Source organism: Malassezia restricta, chromosome III (genome assembly GCF_003290485.1).
Source record: "Malassezia restricta chromosome III, complete sequence".
Lineage (NCBI taxonomy): Eukaryota > Fungi > Basidiomycota > Malasseziomycetes > Malasseziales > Malasseziaceae > Malassezia > Malassezia restricta.
In genome coordinates this window covers 702,595-718,853 of record NC_040195.1, presented here as the reverse complement: position 1 = coordinate 718,853, position 16,259 = coordinate 702,595, and the positions used below count along the sequence as shown (strand labels likewise).

At 67.2% G+C, this 16,259-nt stretch overlaps 12 protein-coding genes across 12 annotated transcripts; 5 read left to right on the top strand and 7 right to left on the bottom strand.

Moving 5' to 3' along the window:
- Positions 1-25: 25 nt before the first annotated feature.
- Positions 26-2,608, bottom strand: MRET_2062 (ATP-binding cassette, subfamily B (MDR/TAP), member 6; the record flags this gene model as incomplete). Its single annotated transcript, XM_027628689.1, has 1 exon — positions 26-2,608. The coding sequence occupies one exon, from the start codon at positions 2,606-2,608 to the stop codon at positions 26-28; it is 2,583 nt and encodes an 860-aa protein (XP_027484249.1).
- A 37-nt stretch (positions 2,609-2,645) lies between these two features.
- On the top strand, positions 2,646-3,623 carry MRET_2061 (citrate lyase subunit beta-like protein; the record flags this gene model as incomplete). Its single annotated transcript, XM_027628688.1, has 4 exons — positions 2,646-2,732; positions 2,757-3,414; positions 3,438-3,543; positions 3,569-3,623. 4 exons carry the CDS (start codon positions 2,646-2,648, stop codon positions 3,621-3,623), a joined length of 906 nt encoding a protein of 301 aa, XP_027484247.1.
- Positions 3,613-4,104, bottom strand: MRET_2060 (uncharacterized protein; the record flags this gene model as incomplete). The annotated part of the gene is made up of 1 exon (XM_027628687.1): positions 3,613-4,104. One exon carries the CDS (start codon positions 4,102-4,104, stop codon positions 3,613-3,615), a length of 492 nt encoding a protein of 163 aa, XP_027484318.1.
- A 60-nt stretch (positions 4,105-4,164) lies between these two features.
- On the bottom strand, positions 4,165-5,343 carry MRET_2059 (uncharacterized protein; the record flags this gene model as incomplete). The annotated part of the gene is made up of 1 exon (XM_027628686.1): positions 4,165-5,343. One exon carries the CDS (start codon positions 5,341-5,343, stop codon positions 4,165-4,167), a length of 1,179 nt encoding a protein of 392 aa, XP_027484386.1.
- Positions 5,344-5,469: 126 nt separating this feature from the next.
- On the top strand, positions 5,470-6,030 carry MRET_2058 (adenine phosphoribosyltransferase; the record flags this gene model as incomplete). Its single annotated transcript, XM_027628685.1, has 1 exon — positions 5,470-6,030. One exon carries the CDS (start codon positions 5,470-5,472, stop codon positions 6,028-6,030), a length of 561 nt encoding a protein of 186 aa, XP_027484385.1.
- On the bottom strand, positions 6,031-6,645 carry MRET_2057 (component of the EKC/KEOPS complex; the record flags this gene model as incomplete). The annotated part of the gene is made up of 1 exon (XM_027628684.1): positions 6,031-6,645. The coding sequence occupies one exon, from the start codon at positions 6,643-6,645 to the stop codon at positions 6,031-6,033; it is 615 nt and encodes a 204-aa protein (XP_027484380.1).
- A 233-nt stretch (positions 6,646-6,878) lies between these two features.
- On the top strand, positions 6,879-8,345 carry MRET_2056 (uncharacterized protein; the record flags this gene model as incomplete). The annotated part of the gene is made up of 1 exon (XM_027628683.1): positions 6,879-8,345. One exon carries the CDS (start codon positions 6,879-6,881, stop codon positions 8,343-8,345), a length of 1,467 nt encoding a protein of 488 aa, XP_027484379.1.
- Positions 8,346-9,314, bottom strand: MRET_2055 (SUR7/PalI family protein; the record flags this gene model as incomplete). The annotated part of the gene is made up of 1 exon (XM_027628682.1): positions 8,346-9,314. The coding sequence occupies one exon, from the start codon at positions 9,312-9,314 to the stop codon at positions 8,346-8,348; it is 969 nt and encodes a 322-aa protein (XP_027484378.1).
- Positions 9,315-9,388: 74 nt separating this feature from the next.
- MRET_2054 (large subunit ribosomal protein L1) lies at positions 9,389-10,483 on the bottom strand (the record flags this gene model as incomplete). The annotated part of the gene is made up of 1 exon (XM_027628681.1): positions 9,389-10,483. One exon carries the CDS (start codon positions 10,481-10,483, stop codon positions 9,389-9,391), a length of 1,095 nt encoding a protein of 364 aa, XP_027484377.1.
- A 118-nt stretch (positions 10,484-10,601) lies between these two features.
- Positions 10,602-12,140, top strand: MRET_2053 (serine/threonine-protein kinase haspin; the record flags this gene model as incomplete). Its single annotated transcript, XM_027628680.1, has 1 exon — positions 10,602-12,140. One exon carries the CDS (start codon positions 10,602-10,604, stop codon positions 12,138-12,140), a length of 1,539 nt encoding a protein of 512 aa, XP_027484384.1.
- Positions 12,141-12,165: 25 nt separating this feature from the next.
- Positions 12,166-12,837, top strand: MRET_2052 (uncharacterized protein; the record flags this gene model as incomplete). The annotated part of the gene is made up of 1 exon (XM_027628679.1): positions 12,166-12,837. The coding sequence occupies one exon, from the start codon at positions 12,166-12,168 to the stop codon at positions 12,835-12,837; it is 672 nt and encodes a 223-aa protein (XP_027484383.1).
- Positions 12,838-12,843: 6 nt separating this feature from the next.
- MRET_2051 (transporter) lies at positions 12,844-16,248 on the bottom strand (the record flags this gene model as incomplete). The annotated part of the gene is made up of 1 exon (XM_027628678.1): positions 12,844-16,248. The coding sequence occupies one exon, from the start codon at positions 16,246-16,248 to the stop codon at positions 12,844-12,846; it is 3,405 nt and encodes a 1,134-aa protein (XP_027484382.1).
- Positions 16,249-16,259: the final 11 nt, after the last annotated feature.

The following is a 16,259-nucleotide window of genomic DNA, read 5'->3' as shown; positions in this document are numbered from 1 at the left end:
GTAGCATCATCGGTAGCATTTGTCACTAATGCTTGCGGCGGCGCTGTTGCCGACGCTTGGCCGAGCGCGACATGGGCGCGGATGGGTTGGCGGCGGGTGGTGCGTTGGGGGCCGCTTCAGCAGGCGGTGCGTCGGCAGGCGGCGCCTCCGGCGCGGCTGGCGCGCATGCGTGCGCCGCGCTGCGCTCAGCGTCCTGCTCGGCCTGTGTCTTGCTCTGCTGCAGCCACAGCGCGCTGTACTTGCCGCCGCGAGCGATCAGTTCTTCGTGCGTGCCAGCCTCGATGATCTGACCGCGGTCGGCGACGAGAATCAGGTCGGAATGGATGATCGTCGAGAGGCGGTGCGCAATCGTCAGAGACGAGCGGCCGTGCATGAGCGTGTGCAGCGCCGACTGCAGTAAGCGCTCCGTCTGGCTATCGAGAGCCGACGTCGCTTCGTCGAGCAGCAAGATCGGGGGATTTTTGAGGATCGTGCGTGCGATCGCCACGCGCTGCTTTTCCCCACCGCTCAGGCGCACGCCTCGCTCACCGACCATCGTGTCGTACCCTTGCGGGAACTCGGTTATCCGGTCGTGGATCTGGGCGGCGCGCGCTGCGGTCTCGACGGCCTCGTCGGATGCATGCACGTCGCCATACCTGATGTTGGAGCGCACGTCCGTGTGAAACAGGGATGGCTCCTGCGGCACGATGCCGATGGCCTGGCGCAGACTCTGCTGCTGCACGTCGCGCAGGTCCTGGCCATCGATCAGGATGCGGCCGCGTGTCACGTCGTAGAAGCGGTACAGCAGCCGGAGCACCGTCGACTTGCCCGAGCCACTCTCGCCCACGAGCGCCACGCGCTGGTGCGCGTGGATCTTGAACGACATGCCGCGTAGGGCCATGTGCTCGTTGTTGTCGTACGAAAAGTGCACGTCCTGAAACTCAATCTCGCCGTGGGGCACCTGCATCTCCGGCGCCCCGGGTGCATCGCGGATGTCGACGTCCTCGTTCAGCAGCTCCATCAGCTTGTCGGTATCGACCAAATTCTGGTTCACGACACGATAGAGTGTGCCGAGCATGTTGAGCGGCGCATACACTTGCTGCAGGTACGTCACAAACACGACAAACTGCGACGCCGACGTGCGGCCGGACACGACGGTCCACGCCACGGCCAGCACCGAGAAGAGCGTGCCGAAGGACAGGATCAGATTCTGCATCAAGTTGAGCATATGGAGGCTGAGCATGACTTGGTACGCGGCCTCTTGGTACGCGCCAAGCGCGGTGGCGAAGCGCTCCGACTCGAACGCTTCGTTGCCGTAGCTCTTGACCGTCTCATAGTTGAGGAGCACGTCCGTCGTGATCGAGCGGCACGCCGAGTCGCGGCTATTCACCTCGCGGCGCAGCTTGGTCCGCCACGTCGTCATGCGCACACTCAGGTACGTGTACACGCACATGATGGCGAGCAGGATGAGCCCGATCATGGGGCCAAACGTCATCGACAGGTACACAATCGCGACCACGATATCGACAAATACGGGCGTGAGCGAGAAGAGCAAGTACTCGAAAAAGTTGTTGAGCGCCGTGCCGCGGTCGAGCGTGCGGATCAGCTCGCCCGTCTTGCGGCGCGTGTGGTACGACATGGACAGGTTCAGCACGCGGTCGAACATGAGGCGGCTCATGTGCATGTCCGAGTACCACGAGATCGGGTACCACAGCAGGTTCTGCACGACATTCAGCAAGCCACCTGTGCCCTGGAACAGCTTGAGCGCGGCGAAGAAGAGGATCGGCAGCCATGGATCTTTGTGCGTGCTCAGCGCCTCGACGACGCGGCCCAGCGCCATCGGCACGAGCAGGTTGACCAGGCGCCCAAGGAACAAGAGACCGACACACGACAACGCCAAAAGCTGCAGTTTCGGCGACTGGGACGGCCACAGGTACGGAAACAGGACCCGCACACGCGATAGCAGCGAGCTGAAGGAGGCGGACGGCGCCGCGGGCGCGGCGGGCGCCGCCTGGGGCACGTACGACACACGCTGGCACAACGCGACGTACAGAAGGAGCGGGTATAGAAGAAGCGCACGCACCGCCACGATGCCGACCTGAGCGAGTGTCCAGGGCGCCGTGTCGGCCAGCGCCGCATGCCAGACAAGCTGCGTGCCATCGAAGGCCCAGCCCAGCACGAGCGTGGCGACCATGCGCGTGCGGCATGATCGAAGAGGGACTTGCTTCTGCTCTTCGCGCAGCACGACGAGCGTCAAGAGGCCCCACGCGACGAGGCCACCAAGGGCCTGGACCAGGATCATGTGCCATGCCGGCAGGGACGGCCGCCACACACGCGGCGGCATCACGGCCTCGAGTGCAACGAGCACGCCCGAGAGCAGGAACGTGCCTGCGATCGTCATCATCACATAGCGCACGGCCTTTACGTAGCGCTCGTGCTGCGCCCCCACTACGGGCTGAGGCAGGCGGTGGCGCGGCAGGTCCGCCTCGTCCTCCAGCGCCACTTGGCGATCCATGCCGAGGCATACACGCACCCTGTGCACGAGAGCGCGCTGATGCGTCAGGAGCATGATGAGCACCACATGGGCTATGGGCTGCACGGCCTGCAGCTCAGGCAACACGGACGTCATCAGGAGAGGAGGCGCCCTTCTCTCTTGGTGGAGAGCCATGCGAGGGACGCGCGTCGTGTCACGAGCCGCCGCGTGGCGCAGCCTGCTGTATGTGCCAGGCAGCTCGGACAAGATGCTGGCCAAGGTGCGTCGACGCGACTGACGGTAGAGCCGCAGCGTGCGGGCTGATATGCTCGTGTATGACCTGGAAGACAGCGTCGCACGGCACCGCAAGCAGGCGGCCCGCAGCATGGTGGCGGAGGCGCTGTCTTCGGCGCCGCCGGGTGGCCCGACGCTCGGTGTGCGTATCAATGCGCCGTCGAGTGAGCCGGACCTCGCGCGAGCTGACGTGGACGCCGTGCTGCGCAGCGAGCGTGTCGAGTCGCTGGTGCTGCCGAAAGTCGAGAGTGCCCGCGATCTGGCACTCGTAGCCAGCGCCGCTTCGCCGTCTGTGCCGCTGTCGCTCGTGCTGTCGGTCGAGAGTGCGTCCTCGCTGCTTCGTATGCCGACGATCCTCGAGCATGCCTCGCTCGGGCCGCACGTACGCGTGGCCGCGCTCCTGTTTGCGAGTGAGGACTATTGTGCCGCTACTGGCGTGCAGCGCACACGCGACCTGCGGAGCCTGCTGTATCCGCGCGCGCAGATGGCGACGATCGCGAAGGCGTACGGACTCCAGGCGATCGACATGGTGTGCATTGAGTACAAGGACGACGCGTACCTGCGGGAGGAGTGCCGAGACGGTGCGTCGCTGGGCTTCGACGGCAAGCAGGCGATTCATCCCGCGCAGCTCGACGCGATTCATGCGGCGTATTCGCCATCCAAGGAGGGTATGTACAAACTACTGACGCAGACGTGGACATGGCTCGCGCGGTGTTGGACGCCTACAGGCAAGGCGCGAGGGAGGGCCGGGGCGCCGTGGGCCTCGCGCACCATGGCAAGGAGATCATGATTGATGCGTACGTGCCACATGCTCACCCACAGACCCATGCTGCTGCAAGCCCAACGCACGCTCGAGAGGGCCGGTATCACTCCATAATGCGCGATAGACTTTGCTGCCACGTTGCCTGCATGTCCCGCTGCCGCTGTGCGTACGCCTCGAGCTTGGCGAGGAGGGCGTGCTGGTCGTCGAGGCTCATATCGGCGCCTGGCGCCGCTTCGGCCGCTTCGTGCGCGGCCGCGAAGGTCGATGGGAGCTGCGCTGTCTCGTGCGCGAGTCGCGCGAGAATCGATGTGGGTATGCGGTGCATCGAGATGCCGGTCGATGCCATCTGCGTCCATGCGCCGCCGTCGTCGTCGTCGTCGTTCGCGATCGTGCCGAGAGCGAGACTCGTCGGCGGTGCCTCGGTCATGGACGCATCAGCGCCTGCGCTGTGGACGTGCGTGTCGTCGTGCTCATCCTGGGCTAGCGGTGTGTCGCGCGCCTGCAGCAAGAGTTGCGCGATGGTCTGAATGCGCGGCACGATGCTGGGCAGGAGCGCCGGATCGCACAGCGACGGCGGACGTCGCTCGCCCGACATGGGAGGCGAAGAGGTGGAGAAAATGGGGCGGATTTTTCGCGGGGCTACGGCTAGGGGCGCTTAGGGCGGCGGGGGCGTCGGGGCGGGCAGCCCGGGCCGTTCTAGCAAGTGGCAGGCGACGTACCATGCCTGCGTGAGCTGCGCAATGGCATGCGACCATGCGCCCGTGGTGTTGGGGTGGCGTGTCGTGCCGGCCGTCAGGGCATACTCCATCATCTGGGGCTGGAGGGCCTGTAGGTTGGCCACGAGCTCGCTCCACTGCTGGGCGAAGCTCACGGCTTCCTCGGGCGTCGCGGGCGATAGGTCAGCGGCTGCTGCCGGCAAGAGGGGGTATGAGGCAGCAGCGGCGGCCGCGGCGGTGTGTCCCAGCGCGTGGGCATCGACGGGGCGGCGGGTATCCGAGGACAGGGGCAGTGTGGACTCGGAGGCACTGGCGGGCGTCTCGAGGGCGAGTGGGAGTCGCGTTGCGTCGTGGCTGGCGGATGGTGGGGGCGGCGGCGGCGCCGATGGCTTGGTCGGCGTGCCGTGCTCGGAGGCATGCAGGTTCTTGTAGCGCTTGATGATGTTGTACACGTCCATGCGTGTGATCTGGACGCCGGGCGGGATGAACGTGGGGCTCGTGGGGGGTATGTTGGCTGCATTGCGCTGGTGCTCGTGGATCATCTGCACGATCTCCTTCTGGTCGTGTCCTTCGACGACGCGCTCCTTGATCCATTCGCGCACATTGTCGGGGATGCGGCTGTTCGCCCAGTACTCGCGCGTGTTGACCGTGTGCCCCTGGTGTTGGAAGCGACACACCATCACGACCATGTCGCTCCCGACCTCCTGCGTCGCTGTGAACGAGGCGGGACACCCGATCTTGATCGACGCGCGCCGCGATCGCCGCTTGCCTGGCGCCAGGTTGGGGTTGCGGCGGTCTCGTGGCTTGCCTGAGTGGTCGCACACGTAGTGCTTTCGCCACGCGTATCGCCGTCCGTGCGGCAGCGCGCCATTGTAGCGCGTCGACGACACGCGCCACTGCACGGTGCGCTTCAGTACCGCGACGCACTCGTCAAACAGCGAGGCCGGCACGTGCGTCGTGAACGGCTTGTCCGTGGGCATGTTGAGGAGGAATTGCGCGGGGTCCGTGACGTAGGGGGCCATGTGCGCGACGGTGCTCGCCTCGCCCGTGAGCGGCTCGCTGGAGAGCGTGGGATGGATCGCGTCCATCGGCGTCGGGGGCGCGTCGGCCGCGTCCATCGGTGGGTGGGAAAAACAAGCGCCGGGCGACGGCCTCGGGCGGCCCTGATCGACATACACACCTCCATTACGAACGTGCCTGGCGCCACGGCTTCGGCGCGTGCGGCGTCGTTGCCGTTCGACGCGATGGCGGACATTGAGCTGCTCAAGACCAAGTTTCAGTACCACGCCGACTGGCCGAAGAAGGGCATTCTGTTCTGCGATGTGCTGCCTGTGCTGCGGGATCCGATCACGTTCGAGATCCTGCTGACGAACATCATGTCGCACGTCTTTACGCAGACGTTGCCGCGTCTGGCGCAGCAGGGGGCCGAGTCGCGCATCAACTATGTAGTGGGGCTCGATGCGCGTGGATTCCTGCTGGGTCCTGTGATTGCGCAGCGCCTGGGCGCGGGCTTTGTGCCGGTGCGCAAGCAGGGCAAGCTGCCTGGTGCGTGTGTGCAGGCGACGTTTGAGAAAGAGTATGGGGCGGACGTGTTTGAGATGCAGCGCGATGCGATCCCGGCGGGCGCGAATGTGCTCGTCGTGGACGACCTGATTGCGACGGGCGGCTCGGCGGCGGCGGCCGGCTCGCTCGTGCGCCAGCTGCAGGCTCGCGTGGTCGAGTACGTGTTTGTCGTCTCGATTCCCTGTTTGAAGGGCGCCGACAAGCTCGATGCGCCCGAGTACCATCTCGTCGAGATGGACTAATTACGCGCCTACGTACTTGGATGCGACCATAGAACAGATGAGGGCATCGACTTGCGAGGTATCTGGGTGCTGGAACGCGGGCGTGTCCTGGATCTTGTAGGCGGTGCCAAGCTCGCTCCACGCGAGCGCGGGCGACGGCAGCGAGAGGCCGCGCGTCTGCAGCGTGCCGTCGACGAGCTGTGTCATGTGCTGCACGAGCTCTCCCGCGTCCAGGGGCGGCGCTACGCGCACGAGGATGAGGGTGCGCGTCGTGCGCGAGACGCCAAAGCGGCGCAGCGCCTCGGCGATGTTGTTGTTGCTGTGGAGTGTCCACAGGAGGTCCGAGTGGATCGACGGCGTCTTGAGGCCGACCTCGGCGTCTGGACGCTTGGGATCGCGGCGCATCGCGCCCACGATCGCCTGCACAATCGCTGTCATGAGCTGCTGCCGGCTCTGCACGAGACGCGCGTCGACAAACGCAAAGTCGACGCGCCGCCGCTCCGCGTCATCGTCCGCCTTGGACGCACGGATCAGCGCATCCCGCAGCTCGCCACCATTCCGCACGCCCTCAAACTGCGCCATGTACACGCACCGGTACGCGCGCGGGAACGCATCGGGCAGGCACACCGTCTCCATCACGGCTCGCCCCCGCCGTGGCGGCGACCCACGCCGTCCTATGTCATCACGTGACGTTTCGGACGAGCCGCGGCGGTGTGGGCGGCGTCGGCGCTCATCGTGCTGGGCCGCCGTCTGTCCAGCCGCTGAGCAGCCGTCGAGTGCGGCGAGGCGTCCGACATCGCGCGCGCGTTCCCTGCTGGGTGTTGTTGCCCCCTTGTCTGCGTGCCTGTTGGTAAGCACGAGCTGCTTGCATGTCGAGTGAGCGCGTCGGCCACGACGCGGCTCGGCCAGCACAGCCGCCCGCCCCTGTGCCTCCGTACGTGTATACCCGGCCAGCGGCCCCGACGACGTACACGCATCCCATCTTGACCGTGCGCGACGTGAGCCGCCCGACGCCACCTGGCCCCAGTACGCAGCCTTTGTCGACGCCCTCCTCTCGCCCGCCCTTTATCGTGTCCAATGCGCTCGCGGCCGCCTCGGGTCTGCACCTCGCGCCGCGGCGCGCCGCGGCGAGCGCAGCGACGCCAGCGCCCACGGCGCCGCCGGCTGTGAGCGCGCCGTCGGAGGCGCGGCCGGTGCGCCTGCCGCCGCCCAAGGACCTCGTCGCCGAAGACGCCGAACTCGCCGCGCAGCGCTCCCGCACCCAGGCGCGGCTCCGTGCGCACCTCGAGCGCGATCACGAGCGCACGCTGCGTCCCGACACCACGACGCCGTTCCGCGATGCGGACGATGTGGTCGCGCGCCTCTTGCCGTACCACGTGTGGCAGCTGCCGGAGCGCGACTTGCTGCGTGCCATGGACGCCCGCATCTCCGATACGCCGCCGCACGGCCCCGACGCGGCGCTGCAGTTTACGGTGCCGTACCGCGCGCGGCCGGCGCCCCCTGATACCCCCGACGCGTACCTCACGCTGCCTGCGTTCCCGTCGGAAGCGTACACGGACAGCGTGTACGTGCGGCACGCGCAGCTGCAGCGCCGCTTCGCCGCGCTCCAGACGCGTGCGTCGACGACGCATGCGAGCGCGCCGTGCATGTCTGCGTCGCTCGAGCACATCGAGCGCCTGCTGTATGAAGACGAGCTGCATGCGTTCCAGGACATGACGGCGGCGCTGCGCAAGGCGCGGTCGGATCTCGAAGAGCTCGAGCGGCAGCACACGCCGTCGACCGAGCTGCCGGCTGTGCGGCCCGTCCCGCGACCCGAGCAGCCGCGGCCCGCCGCGCCGCTGTCGTCGGCGGCCGTCTCGCATCTCGCCGGCCTCACGCCCAGCCCGTACGTCCCGCCCGTGCCGCCCGGCGCGGCGAGCCGGCCACCCGCGCCGCCGGCGTCCGTGCCGGCGGCCGAGTCGCTGAGCCGCCCCGCCATTCCGACGCAGCCATTGCCGCTCGTCGTGCCGATGACATGCGTGCCGCGCCTCACGGCGCTGGGCATCCACCTCGTGCCAGCCACGCATCTTCTACCTGCCCTGTCTCTCGCGAGCGCGGGTCAATCTATGGCCATGAACGCCGGGCTCACAGCGCCGCGCCCCGTCGTCGGCGTCCAAAACGAACCTGTGCTGCTGGTCGGCATCACCGATGCACCGACGCCCCTCGCGCCCGGCGCGAGTCCTGCCTCGCGGCAGCGCCTGCATCTGAGCGTCGTGCTCTCGAAGCTCCGTCCCGAGCAGCTCAGTGGCCTCGCTCACATCATGCAGACGCTCCAGCACGAGGACGATCCGTCATAGTCACGTATGCGTAGGCAGGAACCACGCATCGGCCTGCTGCCTCGACATGAGCGGCATCGTCGGCGCATCCGCGTACTCGTCGTGCGTCGCGTCGCCCGTATAGTGCGAGTGCCGCGCCGTGTGCCACTCCGAGTCGTCCAGCAGGTGCACGCGCGAGGCCCACGTATCGAGCTCGTGCGACTCATCGTACGGCGTCGGCTCGCCGGCCGTCGGCGCGTCCTCCATGTACGACTCATTGACGTCCGGCTCCGGAAACTTGGGCAAGTCGCCCGCCACAGGCGCCAGCGCCGACGCATAGTGCACACGCTCCGCACGCTCGTACGGCTGCGCGGACGGATCCCGCGTGTACGACACCTTGGCGGGCGGCATGCGCTCGGGCACCGCGTCGGAGCGCTCGCGGCGCGGCATGCGCATGGCACAGCACGCGCCGAGCGCCAGTGTGATGGCACTCCCGTACAGGCACGCGGCACTGACGACCGTAAAAACAAACGCCTGTCCGTACGTGAGATCGAGCTCGTCCGTCGGCACGTTATGCTGCAGCTCATAGTAGAGGCAGATCAGAATCGCAAAGGCGACCGTAGCGACGAGCGCGCCCAGCACGGCCAAGCCCGCGGCCAGTATGCTCATCGCCCGTACGTGGATCATCGCCACCATAGACGCGAGCGCCGTGAGGCACGCCAACGCAAACGATACAGGGAACAGCACCAGCACCAACGTCAGCGTGTGCACAAAGTCGCGCACGCTGCGCGACAGGTCCCCGACCTCGTCAGGCACATGGTATCCTACGCCCACACGCGAGTCGTGGCCATTGACGCGGTAGCCCAGCGCACCCAGCTTGGCGTCCAGCAGCGGCGCCTGCACACGCAAGAGCCAGAAACTGTCATTCACCGGCACGCCGAACGTCGCGAGACCCAGCAGCACACTCGCGGCGATCGCAGCCAGCAGCCCGATCGCTACGAACAACCGCATACCATGCGCGCGCGCGCGCAAGACAAAACGGTGGCGGCGCTTTTATTTCCAGCTCGCGTGGAGGTACGTTCTACTTACAGCACATCGTCGAGACGCAGCCGAATGCCAGGTCCCTGCGTCGAGCTCAGGTGCACCTGCTGCACGATCGACAGCGCGCGTTTCATCGCAGCCACGCTGCGCTGCTGCACGGTCTGGCCGTCCGCCTGCTCCGTCGTCATGTCTCGCATGTAGCCAGCCACGACTTGCGCGCTGACCTTGGTGCCGGCCAGACCACTCGCGGCCTTGTGAATGATCGCATCCAGCAGCGCCTGCACATTCGCACGCAGCTCAGCCTCGCTGAACGAGATGCGGCCCACCGCCGCGCGCACGACGCCCACACGGTCGCCACGCCAGTCGACGCCCGTCACCAGCTGATCAATCGCGGCATGCATTTCCTCCGCATCTTCGACGACCGTGCCACGCTTCGTGCTCGGCATCAGACCTTTCGGACCCAGCGCACGAGCGAGCGAGCGGCTCAGACTCGGCAGCAGACTCGTCGTGCACAGCACACGCGAGAACGACGGCACGCGTCCCGCCACCGTATCTCCGATCATGTCATTCCCGCCGATCACCAGGCGCATCGACGAGCCTTGCGCCTCCAGCTGCGACGCCACCTGCTGCGCCGCGTCGGCTGCCTCGCTCCCCTGCTCGGCAAACACCAGCACCGTCTCGCCCTTGATGCGCGGGTCCTTCGGGTACGAAATGCGGCCACGGAACGCATTCGTCTGGTTCGGCGGCACACTCGTCACAATGTGCAGCTCGTACGCATTACGCGGCCGCGCCGCCTCGACGGCCCGGATCACGCGGCGCGCCTCCGACAGCGATAGGGTATCACTCGACTTGTTCTCGTCGCTCTCTTGAGGGGCGCGGAGGCCCTTCTCCGAGTTCTGCTCTGCCAGGAGCGCGGCAGCCTGCCGGGCTTCCGGGCCCTTGAGCTGGCCCTCGGCGTACAGCCGCAGCAGCGTCTTGGGACTCTTGCGCGCACGCCCCTTGTTGCCCAGCGCCGGCGTAGCATGCATGCTGCGCACTCCGCACACAGGAACACGCAGCGCAGGACGCACGCCTGCCAAGCTTCGGACGACACTCCACACCATCGCCCTCGATCCGCGAATCGTCGTCGTCGTCGTCATGGTCAAGCGGCAGGGCGGCGAGGCGCCGTTCTCTTCTTCGATATCACGTGATCTCGACGCGACCACGGCGGGGCTCGTCGAGCGGCGGCGTGGCCCCGACACGTGTAAGCCTCGAGGCATGCTGGGATCGTCGACGCGGCAAGTCCATGTGTATGGCCGCAAGGGACGCACGCGTGTCGTGCAGGATGCACCGTCTGTGCTAGAGGAACAGGCACCGCCCTCGACGCCGCCGCGCAAGACGACGTTGCCGCCGACGCGCGGCTTATTTACAGGCGTCGATTTTCGATCGACGTGGGACGCGTGGGTGCACAGCCCGCGCGAGACGTTTGCGAGTAAGGTGTCGACGCCATGGAAGCAGTGGGCGAAGGGATCGTCGCACGCACGCACGCCGCTGCGGCCCAAGTCCGCCAACGCCCAGGCGCTCTGCGACACGCTGGAGGATCTGTCGCTCGAGGACCGCGGCGTAGCGTCGCTGTTGCGGCGCGTCCAGCAGTCCCATCCACTTGACTTTGAGCAGCTCCTAACGGATCTGGCTCCGACGTATGAAAAGGTCGGTGAAGCGAGCTACTCGGAAGTGTATCGGTGCGCGTCCTCCGGCGCCATCCTCAAAGTGATACCCTTGGACATGGGCACAGAGCATGCCGGCATCGCCCTGTCGTCTCCCGACAGTGTCGACCGCGAGGTAGCTATGATCCATGCCCTGTCGCACGCGTCTCATCCATGTGCGCGCCACTTTGTACAGCTTCAGCGTGCGCATGTCGTGCGTGGCGCGTACCCCTCGGCGCTTTTGCGCGCGTGGGACACGTTCAAAGCCGAGCAGGCGTCGCGCAGTGAGAATGCGAGGCCGAGCGTCCTGCCATCGACGCAGCTGTACGGCGTCATTGTGATGAACGACGCGGGCCAGGAGCTGGAGGGCTTGTCGCTGCGCGGCTGGGTAGAGCGTGCCGCGGTGTTTTGGCAGGTGGCGTGCGCGGTGGCCTTTGCCGAGCATACGTGCTCGTTTGAGCACCGCGACTTGCACATGGGCAACATCCTCGTGCGGCGCGACGCGTCCCAGCCGGCCTCGGACGTGGGCGCGCTATCGGCGCTGTGGCGTACGTACGCCCCTGACCGCACGGGCGTGCACGCGACCATCATCGACTACTCTCTGTCCCGCATGGAGCTGGACGGCCAGACGGTCGCGTACGACTTTTCCGATGCATCGCTCTTTGCGGGCCGCGGCGACGCGCAGTACGACGTGTACCGCCACATGCGCCGTCTCGTGTCCGAGGACTGGCAGGGCCATGCGCCCATGACGAATGTGCTCTGGCTGCAATTTGTGCTGCAGCGCATGCTGGCGATGCATGCGCCGCCAGACGACGAGCCAGGCACAGCCGCGGCGCACGCCTACGATCTCCTCGTGCAGGCCGAGCAGCTAGCGCACGAGGCCATCGAGCATGCGCAGCGGCACGTACCGCAGCGGCGCGTATCTACGCGGTCGAAGCGCCGCTCCATCCAGCGCTCGCACGATGCATGGAAGGTGCTGCCCGACGCGCACCGTCCGCGCATCACGTCGACCTGGACGTGGCTGCAGGCGCTGCTGCCTTATGTGGAGGTGTCGGAGGCGTGCGCCGACGCTGGGTGGCTGGCAGAGAGGGGCGGCGCGGCTGGTTCGTAGGCTACCAACACACACGATCGATGGCATGAAGGACCATTTGGCCATGTCACCGCATGCATCGGAGGCGTCGTCGGCCGCAGGCTACGTGACGCTTCGTGCGCCGTCGCCGATGCGCGAGCCGACGACGCTGCATGAGATCCTGGACTCGATGGATCCGTCGGATCCGCTCTCGTCCGTCGCTAGCTTTCCACAGGAGGCGGCGTACGATGACGAGCTGCCTGCGGAGACCACGCCGAGTGGGCGGCGGCGACGCCACATTCTGTCGGAGCAGCGCCGACGTAATCAGAGTCGCGAGGCGTTCGAGCGGCTGTCGGAGCTGCTGGGCGTGGGGCGCCAGTACGGCGCGCGTGCGCTGGGCCTGAATGCCGGCGCGGGCACGGGCGTCGAGGACGAAGAGCTCGATGACCGCACAGATACGGAAGAGGACTTGATGCTGTGCTGTGATGAGGAAGTCATGATGCGGCGCAAGCGCAATGCGCTGCGTCGGGCCCGCACGCGGCAGAGTCATGGGCGGCACACGCGTGGCAAGGGCCGTGGGCGGGGCGGGAGTGCAGGGCAGGCGGGCAGCAAGTCGGCGGTGCTGTTCCAGGTGATTGACCTGCTGGACTGGCTCGACGGGCGAGACGCGCATCTCGAGCGCGATATACACGAGCTCGAGATGCTGCTGGGTGTGGCGCAGCGCCCACATTTTGGCTAGGGTATGCTATGTCGACAATGGCTCGTATGCGCCGCGGGGCGAGGCCGCGCCCCACGGCCACCAGGGCCGTCGGCCGGGCGACGTGTGGAAGCGCGGGTGCGAGCTGATGGAGCGGCGGAGACGGGGCGCCTCGGGATCGGCGGCCGTGTCGTCTGCGTCGTCGATCGGCGGCACGGGGATGGCTTGGTCGCCAAAGATGGCGTCCATTTCCTCGAGCGGCACGCCCTGCGTCTCGGGGTACAGAAAGTACACGACCACGAACGAGGCGACACAGAAGCCTGCGTGCAGCATGTACAGCCGCCACCCAATGCGCTCCTGGAGCACGGGCGTGAGCTGCCCGACGATCCAGTTCCACACCCAGTTCGTCGCGGCCGCGAGTGATGCGCCCTTGGCGCGGAACGCGAGCGGCATGATCTCGGGCGTCCATGCCCACGGGATGGGGCCCCATGAGTACCCGAACGCGGCGTTGAAGAGCACGACGCACACCACGACCAGCGCCGGTGTGTAGGGCTGCTGTGCGCGCAGGAGGAGGCCGCAGGCGCCGAGCGTGAGCGCACACAGCAGCGCGCCCGAGAGCAGAATAGGCCGACGGCCCCAGGTGTCGACGAGGAACCACGTCGGGATCGTCGCGAGCACGTACATGACGGCGTTGACGCCGGTCATGAGCAGAGCCTCGCGCCCGACCCATCCGGCGCTCTCAAAGACGAGCGGCGCGTAGTACGAGATGACGTTGATGCCGTTCAGCTGCGCGAGCATCTGCGACGACATGCCGATGAGCGTGCGGTAGCGCAGCGTGCGCCACATGGTGCGGTACGAGCGGTCGCCCTGCGCGCGCATCTGGAGGACGCTCGACTTGATTTCGCTGTACTCGAGGTGGGCGCGCGTGTGGTGCGCCTTAGCGTCGCCATCGAGGTCCATGAGCACCTGCAGGGCCTCGGCATCGCAGTCGCGGTCGCAGAGCCACCGCGGACTCTCGGGCAGGCACACGGAGCCGAGCGCGAGGGCGCATCCGAGCACGGGCTGCACGAGCAGCGGCAGGCGCCAGCCGAGCGGGCCCGGCAGGAACGAGCACACGTAGTCGATCCACACGCTGGCCATGTACCCGACGATGTTGCCGGTGAACTCGATGCACGCGAGCTTGCCGCGGTTCTCGGCGGGCGAGATCTCGCTCTGGTACGTCGGCACGACCATGCTCAGGAAGCCGACGCCAAAGCCCGAGACAATGCGGCCGACGATCATCGCGTGGTAGCCTGTCGCGAGCGTCTGCACGAGGCCGCCGAGCGAGAAGGCCACGGCGCCCCACACCATCACGGCCTTGCGTCCGAAGCGGTCCGCCGCGACGCCGCTGAGCAGCGACGTGACCAGCGCGCCGATCTCGAGGATCGCGACCATCGTGCCGACCTGCGCGGCGCTCGGCTCGTGGAAGTACGCGCGAAAGTGCGGGTGCGGCAGGATGCCGCTCATGACGCCCTGGTCGTAGCCGAACATGAACACGCCGAGACTCGCGAAGCACGTCACCGACAGCACGAGGCCCGGGCCGCGGAGGCCGAGGTGCCGTGTCAGCGCGTTTGTGGGCGCGGCTGCATCGGCGATCGGGCGCGGTAGGCCGTCGCTCGCGCGCAGGTCGGCCGGCAGGCTCTGCGCGACCGCGGGCTTGTACTCGTCGAGCGCGTCGACCGGCTGCTCCATGTCGTCGTCCGCGCGCACGCGGGGCGTGACATACCCGACGCTGGGTCGCTCGTACTGCGTCATGGTCGCCGTGCCGCTGTGCGCGTGGTGCGGTGCGTCGGCATCGCGCGCGCGGAGATCGTGCGCGACGTGCGCCTTGGCGCGGCGCAGCTCGTCGGCGGCGCGGATGCCCCACGAGCCGCGGAAGATGACGTGCACTTCCTCGAGCGAGAGCTGCCGCGTGTCGGGGAAGCAGCACAGGCAGAACACGAAGCCGATCGCGCACAGGCCGGCGTAGAAGCCAAACGCGCCTGACGACGTCGCGGCGCGCACGAGCGACAGGTACGTCGCGCCGATGATCAGGTTGCACGACCAGTTGACGGCCGTCGCGATGCTCGTGCCCATCGCGCGCGTCTCGATGGCGAAGAGCTCGCCCTGCTGCCACGGGACGTTGCCGATGCCGAAGCCGTACGCAAGCACAAAGACGAGGATCGCGACGATCACGAGGTACGTCCACACCTTGCGGCCCGGCGGGATGTGCATCGACAGCGCGCCATCCTCCTTGACCGGCAAGAAGCCGAAGCAGATAGCCGCAAACACGAGCGCGCCCGTCATGACCGGCACCGAGTACAGCAGCACGCGCCGGCGCCCGATCATGTCGATGAACTTGAGCGCCGCGAGCGTCGCGACAAAGTTGCCCGCACTCACAATGAGCGACACGGCCACGGGCTTCGCGAAGCCAATCGCCTGGAAGATCGAGCCGCTGTAGTACATGAGCGTATTAAAGCCACATAGCTGCTGCAGCGCCTGCAGTCCGCAGGCGAGCGCGAGCGCGCGCGCATTCGGGCCCGTCACCAGCAGGCGCAGACGCGCGGCCATCGTGCGCGTGTGCCGCGCCTCCCACTGCGTCAGGTCCTGCGCCAGCTTTTCGGCGCGCTCGCGGCAGAACCCCTCCGTCGCATGCGGGTAGATGCGCTGAAACGTGCGTGTCGCGCGCTCCATCTTGCCGCGCTGGCTGTCGTAGCGCGGCGACTCGGGCAGCCACGCCATGCTGACGAGCGAGATGATCGCGGGAATCGCGCCACCCGCGACCGTGTAGCGCCACCCGCCCTTGACGCTCTCGAAGCCGGCGCCGACGCCCGTCGCGATCAGCTGCCCCATCGTGAGAAAGACGACATTGAGCGTCACGAGGCGGCCGCGCAAGTGCGCCGGCGCCAGCTCGCCGATCCACAGCGGCACGATCATCGACGCCACACCGACGCCGATGCCGACGATGAAGCGGCCGACAATCAGCGTCCACGACCCCTGCGCGGCAGCCTGCACAATCGCCCCGACGATAAACACCGCGTTCGCGAGCGCAATCACCATCTTGCGGCCCAGCCACTCGGACGGGAACATCGCACACAGCGCGCCGATCAGCGCACCGAGCGACGTCGCGGACGTGATCAGCTGCTTCGTGCCATCGCTCAGCCGCCCAAAGTCCTGAAAGTCGTCCAGACTCACCAGCACAGACGACACGTAGCCCGTGTCGTAGCCAAACAGCGAGCCACACAGCGCCGCACTCATCGTCAGCATCCACACCGTCCAGCCGACGCGCTCCATCGCCGCCGCCGCCGCGATCACCGACGTATCGCCGACCACGTACGCTTCCGCCTGCACACTCGCCGTATCTGCTATCGACGGCGCCTTGTCGCGCGCGTGCATCTCGACGCTCTCGGGCGTCGCGCCTACACGGCTCGTCATGGCGAAAAAGC